General features: G+C 45.7%; 1 protein-coding gene across 1 annotated transcript in view; it reads left to right on the forward strand.

Annotated features, from left to right (window-relative positions):
• Positions 1–13,400, forward strand: part of LOC130361782 (actin-like protein 6A) — a 38,921-nt gene extending 25,521 nt beyond the window's left edge. Inside the window, exons 7-14 of the mRNA XM_056565243.1 lie at positions 1,371–1,477; positions 3,977–4,066; positions 4,152–4,213; positions 4,905–5,019; positions 6,434–6,514; positions 9,277–9,372; positions 10,166–10,252; positions 11,921–13,400. Of these exons, the coding sequence (XP_056421218.1) occupies positions 1,371–1,477; positions 3,977–4,066; positions 4,152–4,213; positions 4,905–5,019; positions 6,434–6,514; positions 9,277–9,372; positions 10,166–10,252; positions 11,921–12,001 (719 nt within the window). The 3' untranslated portion in view covers positions 12,002–13,400. The remainder of the gene's footprint in view (positions 1–1,370; positions 1,478–3,976; positions 4,067–4,151; positions 4,214–4,904; positions 5,020–6,433; positions 6,515–9,276; positions 9,373–10,165; positions 10,253–11,920) is intronic.
• Positions 13,401–14,518: the final 1,118 nt, after the last annotated feature.

The raw sequence follows: 14,518 nt of genomic DNA on the forward strand, positions 1-14,518 counted from the left end.
CACTCCGCAGAGAATGTTACACCCACATATGGGGTATTTCCGTATTCAGGAGAAATTGCGTTACAAATTTTGGGGGTCTTTTTTTTCCCTTTTACCGCTTGTGAAAATTAAAAGTATGGGGCAACACCAGCATGTTAGTGTAAAAATAAAGTTATGCAACAGCTGGAGGCACATTGGTTGCAAAACACTGGGTGTTTGTTATCTAACTGTGTTTCGCAACCAGTTTGCCTCCAGCTGTTGCAAAACTACAACTCCCAGCATGTACAGTCTCTCAGTGCATGCTGGGAGTTGTATTTTTGCAACAGCTGGAGGCACACTGGTTACGAAACACTGAGTTAGGTAACAAACTCTGTTTCACAATCAATCCTCCAGCTGTTGCAAAACTGCAACAATCAGCATGCATTGACAGTCGAAGGGCATGCTGAGAGTTGTAGTTTTGCAACAGCTGGAGGCACACTGCTACAACTCCCAGCATGCCCTTTGGTAGTCTGTGCATGCTGGGAGTTGTAGTTATGCAACAGTGAATGCATACTTTTTCATGGGAAAAATGTGCCTCCAACTGTTGCAAAACTACAACCCCCAGCATGCACAGACTACCAAAGGGCATGCTGGGAGTTGTAGTTGGAACTCCAGCTGTTGCAAAACTACAACTTCCAGCATGCCCTTTGGCTTTGCATGCTGTATGTTGTTCCTAAGCAACAGTAGGCGGTGAACAAGCCTAACCTCCTACTGTATCCTGCCGCCGGAACCGCGCGCTGTATCCTGCAGCCGGGAGCAATCCTGTTGCCGCCACCGCACACGAGGGGACCCCGCCGGACCAGGGCAAGGTAGCGGATCCCCGCCGGCGCCGATCTCCACTCCGAACGTCGTCCCGATCGCCGCCCAGCAGGCCCGTGATTGTTCGCTGGTTCCGACCGATCAAGCACGTGATCGTGAGGCGGTACCTGTGCCACCTCACTCCTGCTGGGTATGGGTTAATGGGGCTGTCTCGGACAGCCCCATTCACCCTTTTTTTTCCGAGTCACCAGAGACCCGATTGGCCCGGAATAGCGACAAATCGCACATCTGAATTGATCTGCGATTTGCCGCGTTCGCCGACATGAGGGGTCTTAGGACGCCCCTGGGCGATATGCCGGGATGGCTGCTGATGGATATCAGCAGTCATCCCGTTCTGATCACTGTGTCCGGAGACATGGTGATCCAGGAAAGCTGCGCCGTAAATGTACAGCACATTTACGGCGCATGTCCTTAAGGGGAAAGATGTAAGCTCTCCATGTAGAATGTCCAAGTCATATCTAAACTAAACTGGTAGCTATGTTTAGACGTTTCAACTTTCTAATGCTAGTTTCTACTTTCTTTTTTTGTGGTAGGGATTGTAAAATCTCCTCTGGCCGGAGATTTCATTACAATGCAGTGTAGAGAATTGTTTCAAGAGATGAATGTGGACTTGATCCCTCCATACATGATTGCTTCAAAGGTAAGAAATACATATTATAAGGGTAAATGGACACTGTTCGGAATTGCTATAAAATATTTCTACAGAAGATAAATCCCCTTAAAAATCTTCAGTACAAGTCATTGCCACATTGTGTGGATCTTCAGCTGCTAATCTCATAGATTTAATTTGGGACTTTTTTTTTGTTCTTTCTAACAGTTCGCAAGTTAAAATGCTGCAGTGTGAAAACTGTCAGATCCTAAACAAAGGATTATACTGTAATCTGTGGATTTTCAATCTGCAAATCTGCAGGAAAAATCCACAAACAAACCCGCCTTGAATGCATTTACTGTAAGGCTATGTTCACATGTCGGAATATCTGCACGAAAAAATCTGAGCGGACTTTCCGCAAACCTCATCACATGCGGGTGCTAGGACCATACTGTAATGCGCCGTCTCATAGATGGCTTTGGTTCATTCTTTCTGCGGACATGGAAAATGGAATTTCCATGCTGGAAATATCTGGCACAGAAATTCCGCTGTGTGCACACCGCAGCAGAATCCCGTTGAATTCAACAGGACTCTTGTAAAGCGGAATGCGGCACGGAAATTCTGACATGTGAACATGACCTTAAAGGAGAATTCCCTTGGAAAACATTTTTTTTTTTCTGATGCCAGAAAGTTTAAATAGATTTGTAAATTACTTATATTTAAAAATCTTAATCCTTCCAGTACTTATCAGCTGCTGCATGCTCCACAGGAAGTTCTTTCTTTTTAAATTTCCTTTCTGCATACTTTTGCATGATCCACACTGGGTGATTGTTTTCTGCTTTTTGCTTTTGTATTACTGAAGAATACTCACATAAAGGAAGAAGAATTATTGCAGTATATTAGTGTGTGAGAGCCTTTTTACTACTGTAATTTCACTGGGGATAGAGCACCCAGTCACCACACTCTCACCCAGGGACTAAGGTCCCTTCCCTATCGTTTGAATTAGACTGTTTCCTTTCTGTCTGACCACTGTGCTCACTGCTGACACCCCTGTCCATAGTTGGATCAAATCCCCATAGCAAACCTATTCTGCTATGGACAGAGATGTCAGCAGAGAGCACTGTAGTCAGACAGAAAGGAATAAAAAAGGGCTTCCTCTGTAGTTTACAGCAGCTGATAAGTACTGGAAGGATAAAGATTTTTAAATAGCAGTAATTTACAAATCTGTGTAACTTTCTTGCACCAGTTGATAAAAAAAAAAAGAGGTTTTCCAGCGGAGTACCCTTTAACTCCTTAACGACGCAGGACGTATATTTACGTGCTCCGCCGGCTCCCACGATATGCCGCGGTGTCCCCGCGTCATATCGGGTCGGTCCCGGCGGCTATCAACGGCCAGGACCCGCGGCTAATACAGTACATCACCGATCGCGGTGATGCCCTATATTGACCCTTCAGACGCGGCGATCAAAGCTGACCGCCGCGTCTGAAGTGAAAGTGACCCGGCTGCTCAGTCGGGCTGTTCGGGACCGCCGCGGTGAAATCGCGATGTCCCGAACAGCTTACAGGACACCGGGAGGGACCTTACCTGCCTCCTCGGTGTCCGATCGACGAATGACTGCTCCGTGCCTGAGATCCAGGCAGGAGCACTCAAGCGCCGATAACACTGATCACAGGCATGTTAATACACACCAGTGATCAGCATGAGAGATCAGTGTGTGCAGTGTTATAGGTCCCTATGGGACCTATAACACTGCAAAAAAAAGTGTTCATAAAGGTCATTTAACCCCTTCCCTAATAAAAGTTTGAATCACCCCCCTTTTCCCATGAAAAATAACAGTGTAAATCAAAAAATGAACATATGTGGTATCGCCGCGTGCGTAAATGTCCGAACTATAAAAATATATCATTAATTAAACCGCTCGGTCAATGGCGTATGTGCAAAAAGCTTATTTTTGGTCACTTTTTATACCATTAAAAAGTGATCAAAAAGTCAGATCAAAACAAAAATCATACCGATAAAAACGTCAGATCACGGCGCAAAAAATTTGTCCTCATACCGCCCTGTACGTGGAAAAATAAAAAGTTATAGGGGTCAGAAGATGACATTTTTAAACGTATACATTTTCCTGCATGTAGTTATGATTTTTTCCAGAAGTCCGACAAAATCAAACCTATATAAGTAGGGTATCATTTTAACCGTATGGACCTACAGAATGTCATTTTTACCGAAATATGCACTGCGTGGAAGCCCCCAAAAGTTACAAAATTGCGTTTTTTTTCTTCGATTTTGTCGCACAATGATTTTTTTTTCCTTTTTCGTCGTGAATTTTTGGGTAAAATGACTAATGTCACTGCAAAGTAGAATTGGTGACGCAAAGAATAAGCCATAATATGGATTTTTAGGTGGAAAATTGAAAGGGTTATAATTTTTAAAAGGTAAAGAGGAAAAAACGAAAGTGCAAAAACTGAAAAACCCTGAGTCCTTAAGGGGTTAAGGTGTAACTTGGCAGAACATGCTCCATGGCAAGATCTGTGTTTTGGTCATTTCAGGAAGCAGTACGGGAGGGAGCTCCAGCCAATTGGAAAAGAAAAGAGAAGCTACCTCAGGTCACTCGATCTTGGCACAATTACATGTGCAGTGTAAGTACAAGGTTACCTTGTAAATGTGTTCTTACTATCTACATTGTGCATACCTGATATTCATTCTTCCCTTTTCTATTATCAGTCTGTAATACAGGATTTTCAAGCATCTGTTCTCCAGGTTTCAGATTCCACCTATGACGAGCAGTAAGTTTGTTTTCAAGGTCATTAGCCTGATAGCTTTTCATTGTAGTGATCCAGTAAAATGGTACTTCAGCCACAATGAACTTATCCCCCTATCCACAGGATAGGGGATAAGTAGTTGATCGCAGGGGGACCTTCTGCTGGGCCCCCGCGATCTCCTGAACGGGACCCTGTCACGCTTAGTCAAGAGCACACGTTGTCTACCTCTAGACCACACACGCTCAATTGAAATCATTTAAGCAATTTCTGTCAAGAAGTAGATGATAGGCGCTCCAAACTGAGCGGGACAGGGTCCTATTCAGGAGGTCGCTGGGGGCCCAGCGGTGTGACCCCTGCGATCAGCTACTTCTCCCCCTATCCACAGCATAAGTTAATTCTGGCTGCAGTACCCTTTTAAGTTAAAACTTTCTTAATACGTTATATATAATTAATTTCAAAATTAATTCTAACTCTAAATGCCTTATGTTGTTAAATAAGCATCCAGTCCTAGATTCTGAGGTAGTAGATGCTATTGCGATCTCTTGGAGCAGGGCATTCCATAGTCTGATAACTTACTAAGATACCTCTCCTGTATTGGTGTCTAAATCTCCTTTCCTTTACATGTAATGAATGTCCCCTGCTCCTCTCTAAAGTTTATGGAAACAGTAGATCTTGTTGAAAATCCTATAAGAGATGTTCTTTCACATTCTTAAAGGGTGGCAGCCCAGATGCCTACGGTCCACTACGAGTTTCCAAACGGTTATAACTGTGATTTTGGAGCTGAACGTCTTAAAATTCCAGAAGGATTGTTTGATCCTTCAAATGTTAAGGTGAGTATTTTTAGCCTTGTTAGATTGTCAAGTTTTCCATGTACGTTGTGCAGGTAAACAGAATCTGACATCACCCTCACAAACCTGAATACACCGCTTAATGGTGCTGGTGATCCAGATTAAGGAATGTACTTCTAAGATGGGTCCAGCTGTTGCAGACGTATCAGTATAATTGCTAATACACAAATTCTGCTTCCTGCACGATGGAGGAGGGAGCAGGTATTCCTTTCTCCCCACCATGTGCTTAAATCTCCCACCTCTCCCCTGTAATCTAGCAGCCAAATAAATCTTAACTTTCTCTACGTAACATCTAAATGGAAGGAAATTTTTATTAAAGACTATAAACTTGCTTCCTTTTTGCTTTTAGAAAAAAAGATAAATGAAAAAATTCAGTGGAAAGGTGTCCATAGCTTTTAAAGCGAAAATGATCCCCAATCCACAGGATAGGGGATAAGTGTAGGATTGATCTGTTCATTTTCTATGAGAGATGCCAGAGAAAGCTTTACCTGGCTATTCTCGAAATCTCCCATAGAGAATAAATGGAGTAGCAATACACACAGACAACCACTGTTCCATTCCAACTAGAAATTTGGGGCCCTGTTTTCAAGCTAGTGAGTGGTCCTGGCATTCTGACCCCCTGTGATCATGCACTTATTCCCATATACTTTTCCTAAACACTTATTTTATGTGACCCTCAAAGTTTCAACAGGTTTATTTATTTTGGTTTAGGCGTTTGCCTTGTATTATGCTGAGAATGTATCATTATGAGTTCATAGCTATGTTATTTCCTTTTAATGTCTGTTTGCACATGACATGGTGGACAAAAAATATATATATTAAGGTTAGAGTCACACGGGACAGATCCGCAGTTGATGGACCCTACAGTGTGCCTCCAGCTGTGCTTGCTCTGCCGAGCGCATGCGCAGTGTACTCTCCCACATCCCGGCTGCTCTCGGCCTAGCTCAGGGAGCATGGGGAGTGGCCGCGATGTCTGCGAGTACACTGCGCATGTGCATGGTGACACACAGATCGCTGTGTGTCTGCTAGTACTGGCAGATTGCTGCTGAGAGTAGGCAGGCACAGCTGGAGGCACACTGTAGGGTCCGCCATTGGCGGATTCCCAGCATAAAATATGCTTCAAATCAGTTCTGTGTGACGCTACCCTTAGGGTGTGTTCACATGTACAGGATGCTGCGCATATCTGCTACATACAATTTGAAGCTGTAGATTTTATGCAATGTAAACTAAATGACAAAAAACACTGCTTAAACTTGCAGCTTCAAATATGTGCAGGATACTGTACATGTGAATACACCCTTCATCTAAAAAGTTTTAACAGGACTTTAGTTCAAATAATTCATTTCTGCATTGCTCTCTCTGGATATTGGTTGTAAAGATCCATTTTTATCTTCAGGGTTTATCTGGTAATACTATGCTTGGTGTCAGTCATGTCGTGACTACAAGTGTTGGAATGTGTGACATTGATATCAGGCCGGTGAGTACAGACGTGTCAGAAGTTATTTTATTAATCAACCTAATGCTAAAGGTTCCTTCTAGATTTTAGTCTTTCCTTGTTATTTTTAAATCTACAGAGCTGTATGAGGGCAATCATGAGATTTTACCATGTATAACCTGTGGCAACGTGTTTATGTATGGTAAAATCTTCTTCCTCACCATCCCCTAGGGATGTTCCTGTCCGCAGGGATGGTGAGGATATGAAGTTAGTAAGTCTCCCCCCCCCCCCCCCCCCCCCGTAAGTAGTCCCCTGGTTGGGAGCTATACTTACTAAGTCCCATCTTCTCTATCTGTAATGGTGCCCCTCAGCGCACGGCCCGTGTCATCGCTCTGCTCTGTCAACTTTGGGAGCCGAGCAGTGACTAGGGCTGTCAGTCACGCTGAGGGGGTGTGATTACAGCTGGTGAAGATGAGACTACCGTATATGCCGGCATATAAGACGACTTGGCGTATAAGACGACCCCCAACTTTTACAGTTAAAATATAGAGCTTGGGATATACTTGCCGTATAAGACTACACCTCCTACCGCTATGTACAGTACCTTATAGTTCCCCCACATTAGGTCGGCAGCATGTTCCCCCACATTAGGTCGGCAGCTCCCCCCCCCCACATTAGGTCGGCAGCTCCCCCCCCCCCCCCCACATTAGGTCGGCAGCTCCCCCCCCCCCCCCCCACATTAGGTCGGCAGCTCCCCCCCCCACATTAGGTCGGCAGCTCTCCCCTCCCCCCCCCACATTAGGTCGGCAGCTCCCCCCCCCCCCCCCCACACATTAGGTCGGCAGCTCCCCCCCCCCGCATTAGGTCGGCAGCTCCCCCCCCCCCACCGCATTAGGTCGGCAGCTCCCCCCCCCCCCCCCCACATTAGGTCGGCAGCTCCCCCCCCCCCCCCCCCCCCACATTAGGTCGGCAGCTCCCCCCCCCCCCCCCCCCCCACATTGGGTCGGCAGCTCCCCCCCCCCCCCCACATTAGGTCGGCAGCTCCCCCCCCCCCCCACATTAGGTCGGCAGCTCCCCCCCCCCCCCCCCCCCCCACATTAGGTCGGCAGCTCCCCCCCACATTAGGTCGGCAGCTCCCCCCCCCCCCCCCCACATTAGGTCGGCAGCTCCCCCCCCCCACATTAGGTCGGCAGCTCCCCCCCCCCCCAAATTAGGCAGCTCCCCCCCCCCACATTAGGTCGGCAGCTCCCCCCCACATTAGGTCGGCAGCTCCCCCCCCCCCCCCCCACATTAGGTCGGCAGCTCCCCCCCCCCACATTAGGTCGGCAGCTCCCCCCCCCCCCCAAATTAGGTCGGCAGCTCCCCCCCACATTAGGTCGGCAGCTCCCCCCCCCACACATTAGGTCGGCAGCTCCCCCCCACCCCGCCCACAAACACACACAATAGTAGGCAGCTCTCTTCCCCCCCCCCCCCCCCCACACACACACAATAGTAGGCAGCTCTCTTCCCCCCCCCCCCCCCCACACACACACAATAGTAGGCAGCTCTTCCCCCCCCCCCCCCCCCAATAGTAGGCAGCTCCCCCCACAGACATACAACTTCCAGGCATATAGTCTATGGCTGGAGGCTGTATGTCTGTATACTGCCCCCCACAGTGTTCCGGTCACCGCTCCTCCGGCCCGGGGTCACAATCTACTGCTATGGCCTATGGACCATAGCAGCAGTCCCGGGACCGGAGGAGCGGTGATCGGAACACTGTAGATAACGCGCCGCCAGTCACTCACCAGGCCTCGGCCGCGCTCGTCCTCCTGCGCCTCTATGGTTATACGCACGGGACGTCACTGACGTCCCGTGCGTACAACCATAGAGCGGTGGAGAAGCGCAGAAGGACCGGAGGAAGACCGCAGGAGGACCGGAGGAGGACGCGCGGCAGGCGGGGAATAGTAAGTGACCTGCGGACATCCTTATGTCCCGAAAAGATTTTTCGGGACACGGGGATGTCCGGCATAGGAATACTTACGATTATCGTGCTGGCTCCTGTGTGCGGCTGCAGGCGGGGGCCGGCCAGAGCAGGTAAAAACTAATTCATGAATACTAAAAACCAGGGTGCCTCCAGCTGTTGTGAAACTACAACTACCAGCATGCCCAGACAGCCTTTACCGGTCCGGGCATGCTGGGAGTTGTAGTTTCACAACAGCTGGAGGCACCCTGGTTTTTAAGTATTCAGTTATTAGTTTGTACATGCTCTGGCCGGCCCCCGCCTGCAGCCGCACACAGGAGCCAGCACGATAATCGTAAGTATTCCTATGCCGGACCCCAATACCCAGCGTATAAGACGACCCCCGACTTTTCAGAAGAAAATTCGGGGTTAAAAAGTCGTCTTTTACGCCGGGATATATACGGTAGGTAAGTATAGCTCCCCGCCCAAGGGACTACTTAGGGGCCAACAGGGGAGACTTACTTCATATACTCACCATCCATACCAGCAGGAAGGTTTTACCATATAGAATGCATTGCCACATGTTATATATGGTAAAACCTTATGATTGGTTCCCTTTTCAGGGGTAAAAAAATAAATAAAAATGATGTTCTTAGTTCCTCTGGTGAATTTCTTTATGCAATTGCTTGTACAGTTCAATGCAATACTGACCATGAGGGAGTTTGTTCTGTTTAGAAAAAACAAACCAAAATAAACCACTGATTGCTCAATACAGTCTGTTAGATGCCACAAAGTCTGTAGTTCACTGCATGTTGTTTGGCTGAGGTCTTTGTCCCAGTGATTGACTGATATTTTCTCTTCATAGGGATTGTATGGCAGCGTAATTGTTGCTGGAGGTAATACTTTGTTACAAGGCTTTACAGACAGGCTGACACGAGAACTCTCGCAGAAGACTCCACCGGTATGTATCCTTTTACTGATTGGTTTACTAAGATCAAGGGTCTCAAACTGGTGGTCCTCCAGATGTTGCAAAACTTAAACTCCCTGCATTACCGACAGCCGTTAGCTGCAGCAAATGACTGTCTGTGCATGTCCAGGCATGCTGGGAGTTGAAGTTTTGCAACATCTGGAGGACCACCCGTTTGAGACCCCTGAGTCTTAGATGGAGAAATCAATTCTAAAAAATGTATTATGTTTTGGGAATCTTGTAGGTTATCCTGCTTGTGGTTTATTGAAATAATGGCATGAAAGTCCGCAATGTTCTAACCTTCAGGGTGTGTTCACACGTATCCTGCGCATTTGAGGCACAGGATTTGAAGCTGTAGATTTTATGCTGCAGATTTCAATGTAAACTAATTGACTGAACACAGCATCAAATCTGCAGCTTTAAATCCTGTGCATCAAATATGCATAGAATACTGTACAGGTTAATACACCCTTAATACCATAATAAAGGTAAGTTCAAATGTACAGGATTTGCTGCATTGAACTTAATGGGTAGCAAAATCTGTAGCACATAATATATCCTGTATGTGTGAACGTACCCTTTATTGTAGGGTTAATATTCTGCCCTCTAGGGATAGTCTCAGGAACTGTGTGCTCATAGTCTTGTATCAGGATAAATTAGTAGTTGTCTTGGAGATAAACATGCTGATCACTTTGTTATTCCTATGCTGTCAATATGTGAAAGATGAACACATCACAATGAGACTATTACATATTGCTTACAATAATTACCTTTTCTTTCTCTTCAGAGCATGAGGTTAAAGTTGATTGCAAATAACACAACAGTAGAGCGAAGGTTTAGTTCTTGGATTGGTGGTTCTATCCTTGCCTCTCTGGTAGGTGAACAGCAGTTATATATGTGCACGGTGCTTTGTGCAATAAACAGGATAGTATTTTTCAACATACCGTATTTTTCGCAGTATAAGACGCACGTTTTCTTCCCCAAAACTGGGAGCGGAAAGTTGGTGCGTCTTATACGGCAAATACACATTAAAACCTGTCCTATTGCAGCGGTCCCTGCGGCCATCAACGGCCGGCACCCGCGGCTAATACAGGACATCACCGATCGCGGTGATGCCCTGTATTAACCCTTCAGACGTGGCGCTCAAAGCTGGCCTCCGCATCTGAAGTGAAAGGGACACTAACCCAGCTGCTCAGTCAGGCTGTTCGGGACCGCCGTGGTGAAATCGCGGTGTCCCGAACAGCTTACAAGACACCAGGAGGGACCTTACCTGCCTCCTCGGTGTCTGGCGTGCCAGGATCCCCTGCATGACCGGCGCTCTCCTTCGTCGTCATCGCGCACGCCACCCGTCATCCAATAGGAGCGGTGTGCGTAGCGACGTGATGGCGGCGACGGCAGCAGAGACGTTCCGGAGTGACGGGGACACAGATGGAGGGCGACATCCAGGGCAGCGGTGACGGGTCTGGAGCGGCGGGGACATGTGAGTATTACCTCCTATACCAGTGGTCTTCAACCTGCGGACCTCCAGATGTTTCAAAACTACAACTCCTGGCATGCCCGGACAGCCAACGGCTGTCCGGGCTTGCTGGGAGTTGTAGTTTTGCAACATCTGGAGGTCTGCAGGTTGAAGGTTCAGAATCTTTTTTTTTTCTTCTAGATTTTCACCCTTTAAAATTGGGTGTGTCTTATATGCCGGAGCATCTTATATGGCAAAAAATACGGTAATATAAAATATGTATAGTTGAATTGTTGCTCTGTAGGATTATGATACAGTACTAAGGCAGTGATTACTGTCCTCCACTTAAGTGCTGTGTTATGCACGTGCCGATTGTCAGGGCTACCCTTACAACTTTTGCCCCACTCCTGAAACGCTGCAAATTTTCAGGGTCAGTATCCCAGTATCCTATAATCTATGTATTTCGCTCTGCAAAAGGATCGGGTGTTGTCCCACTGAGCATCAGAGATATGCCCAAGATCCCTTTTCTCCCGGACCAAGAGAGGAAAAACTTTATAGGCGAGCCTCCAGTAACTGAGTAAGCCAATAAAATGGCTCCCTTTCCCACCCCTTCACCCAAAATAATTTTAAGTATATGGGAGTCTTTTGTCCAGTGGAGTGACTTTGGTCCGAGCTGTAAGGGGACACTGGACCAGCTTTTCCTGATATGATCTAAACCTTTTCCTTCCATTATGAAAAGTTCTCTAATCAAGACTCCTGCAAGTTTAGGATTTCTATATAAAGGGAAAAAAATCCTGAACACACTAAACAGTTTTTCCTTTATTCCAAACTTGTAAGTGCTCTGCTTAGTCTTTATGAAAGCTTATTTGTTGAAGGAAAAATTATTATGCTGTTTGAATTTTTAGCCCTATTATTTTTGGAAAGGTGAGCTTCCCCCTTTCCGCATGAATGTATAGCCATGCTGGACATTTGTGTATGGGAAGGGCGGAAGAGATTGCTGTCAGCCGACAGTTATTGAAAGTGTATGGCCACCTATAGGCGCATGGAATAGACCAAATTCCTGATCTTAAATCCTCTTTCTTGCAGGGTACATTCCAACAGATGTGGATTTCTAAACAGGAATATGAAGAAGGAGGGAAACAGTGCGTGGAAAGAAAATGTCCTTAGTTTATCAGGCTACTTCTGTCATGTGCCCTTTTCTGAAATAGCTTTAGTGCACTCAGGAAACCTATGGACTTATTTTGTAGTTGACAGCCTGCGATAGATGTTTGACTCCTCAATAGAAATCTGGGTAGCAAGCATTTGCGTTCAACTCTTTCCAAGCAATAACCTCCTCCTATTTTATCATTTTTCCCGTGAAGCTTCCCCTTCACTCAGACTTTATTGTAAATGCAGTTTCTGGCATTGAGATATTCAGGACAAGCATCAGGATCAACATTTGAGATTTATAAGAAACTGCTAACTGCCTTTTTTTTTTTTTTTTTGTGTGAAATATTTAAGAAAATCCTACTGCGGTTTTTATATTTAGCAAGTTTTGTTGAACAAACTAATGAATGGTTTCATTATTAAAGTTACTGCCTAAATACATACAACTTCTCTCTGTGTTTTGGGGTTCTTTTAATATTCCAATACTAACCAAAATGGCCACTTCTCAACCAAGAGAAACGTTCAGCTGCTTAGTGACTAGAGATATGAAAAACTGAAGGGTTCGTATATCTCTTTGAAATGAGTCCTTATTTCTGTAAATTATCCATGGTCTTAACTGTGCAGCCTCTTCAATTGGACACTGTCTGACTAAAGGGTGGCACAGGCTCCATTCATTTCTATGGGAGTGCCCAAGATACCAGAGTACAGCACTTGGACATCACCGGCACTCCCATAAAATACATTGGAGTGTGTGCCATCTGCAGCATACTGGGAGCCCCCCACAAGATCTGCCATGTTTGTGATGCTCTGACAATCGTCTAGCTGTCATAATATGGCTGTTATCACGGTTTGGATAAATAAAAAAGTACTAAGAGTGAATTATATTTCTAGATCCTATTTTGTTATGCTTTTGTAGTAAGCATTATTGGTCTATTCTGTGCTGACCTGTTGGAGAAGCCTCTAATAATATAAAAGGGTTTCCAGCTGTCTTGTGGAGGTTTGTACGGGTCTGTTACTAGATCCATTAAACTGCTCATTTATTGGGTTTGTGTCCCTATCTTTGATTCCCCGTAAGGCTGGAATTCTACTTAGCAGTTTTTGAGCCGAATTCAAAAGTGTATTTAAAAGGAATGGGAAATATAAAAGAAGGGCTTATGCTTCTCCCTCCTCATGGCTCCACTTTTGGTGTTGACTCAAACTGCAGTGGCAGTTCTCCAAAAAACTGTTAAGTGAAAATCCATTTTAAGGGCGCATTCACACAGGAGGATCCACCGAGCAGCAAACCGCCGCTACGAGCAGACACACTGCGATGTGCAAGTTGCCCCGTGCATGCGCAGTATACTTGTTGCACACGTCGCGGCTGCTCTCGCCTAGTTCAAGTAGCAGGGGGAGCGGCCGCGATGGATCCGCCCGTGTAAATACGAACTGAAAGTCCATCAGTGGTTCACAGTCTTGCTGAAGCTGCCATAACTTGCAATCAACACCTTCATAACTGTAAATCTCCTGTAGTATTTCATGGAAGCACTATATAGTAACTAAGTAGTGCTTCCATAAAATACTACAGGAGATTCAGTTGTGAAGGTGTTGATTGCAAGTTATGGCAGCTTCAGCAAGACTATGAACCACTGATGGACTTTCAGTTCGTATCTACTGATGGGTTATTGGACCGTCATATGGCGCACAGAGTGCGAGGCTACTATACAAGTCATTGATGCACGAAAGGTGTGGATATCAATAAATTGTGGCGGTCTGTTAATAAGATATGTGCTGTTATGCGAATACTATTATGGTTTTAAGAGTCTGAATAAAAGTGAAGTTTTAACTTTTTTTTCATGAAAAAGGTTCTCTTGATCTGATGTGATTTGTCATATTTCCCATACTAGACATGCAGAAATCAAACATGCTGTGCCTTTTCTTTCACTTGACATCTGTTAGGACCCCCCAATACAAACCAGATCATTGTCCTCTGCCAAATATGGTGTATTTGGCCTACTTTGATGTAATCTGTAATGATTGCTAAAAGGGGTATTCCGGTGGAAAACTTTTTTTTTTTTATCATCAACTGGTGCCAGAGAGTTAAACAGATTTGATAGTTACTTCTATTAAAAAAATCTTAATCCTTCCAGTACTTTTTAGAGGCTGTATACTACAGAGGAAATACTTTTTTCTTTCTGGATTTCTCTTCTGTCTGGCCACAGTGCTCTCTGCTGACCTCTGCTGACCTCTGCTGTGCATTTTGGGAACTGTCCAGAGCAGCAAATGCTTGCTATGGGGATTTTCTCCTGCTCTGGACAGTTCCTAAAATGGACAGCAGAGGTCAGCAGAGAGCACTGTGGTCATGATAGAAGAGAAATTCAAAAAGAAAAGAATTCCTCTGCAGTATACAGAGGACTGGGCTCTTCATCAGGCATATACAGAAGAACATGTGCAGGTGATATACACACCTAGGAATCAATTCACCATGACCGAAATGACTCTGGCTGCACTGAGACACAACATAATTAACCCCTTCCCGACCTATGACATACCTGTACGTCA

Source organism: Hyla sarda, chromosome 3 (assembly GCF_029499605.1).
Source record: "Hyla sarda isolate aHylSar1 chromosome 3, aHylSar1.hap1, whole genome shotgun sequence".
Classification (NCBI taxonomy): Eukaryota; Metazoa; Chordata; class Amphibia; order Anura; family Hylidae; genus Hyla; species Hyla sarda.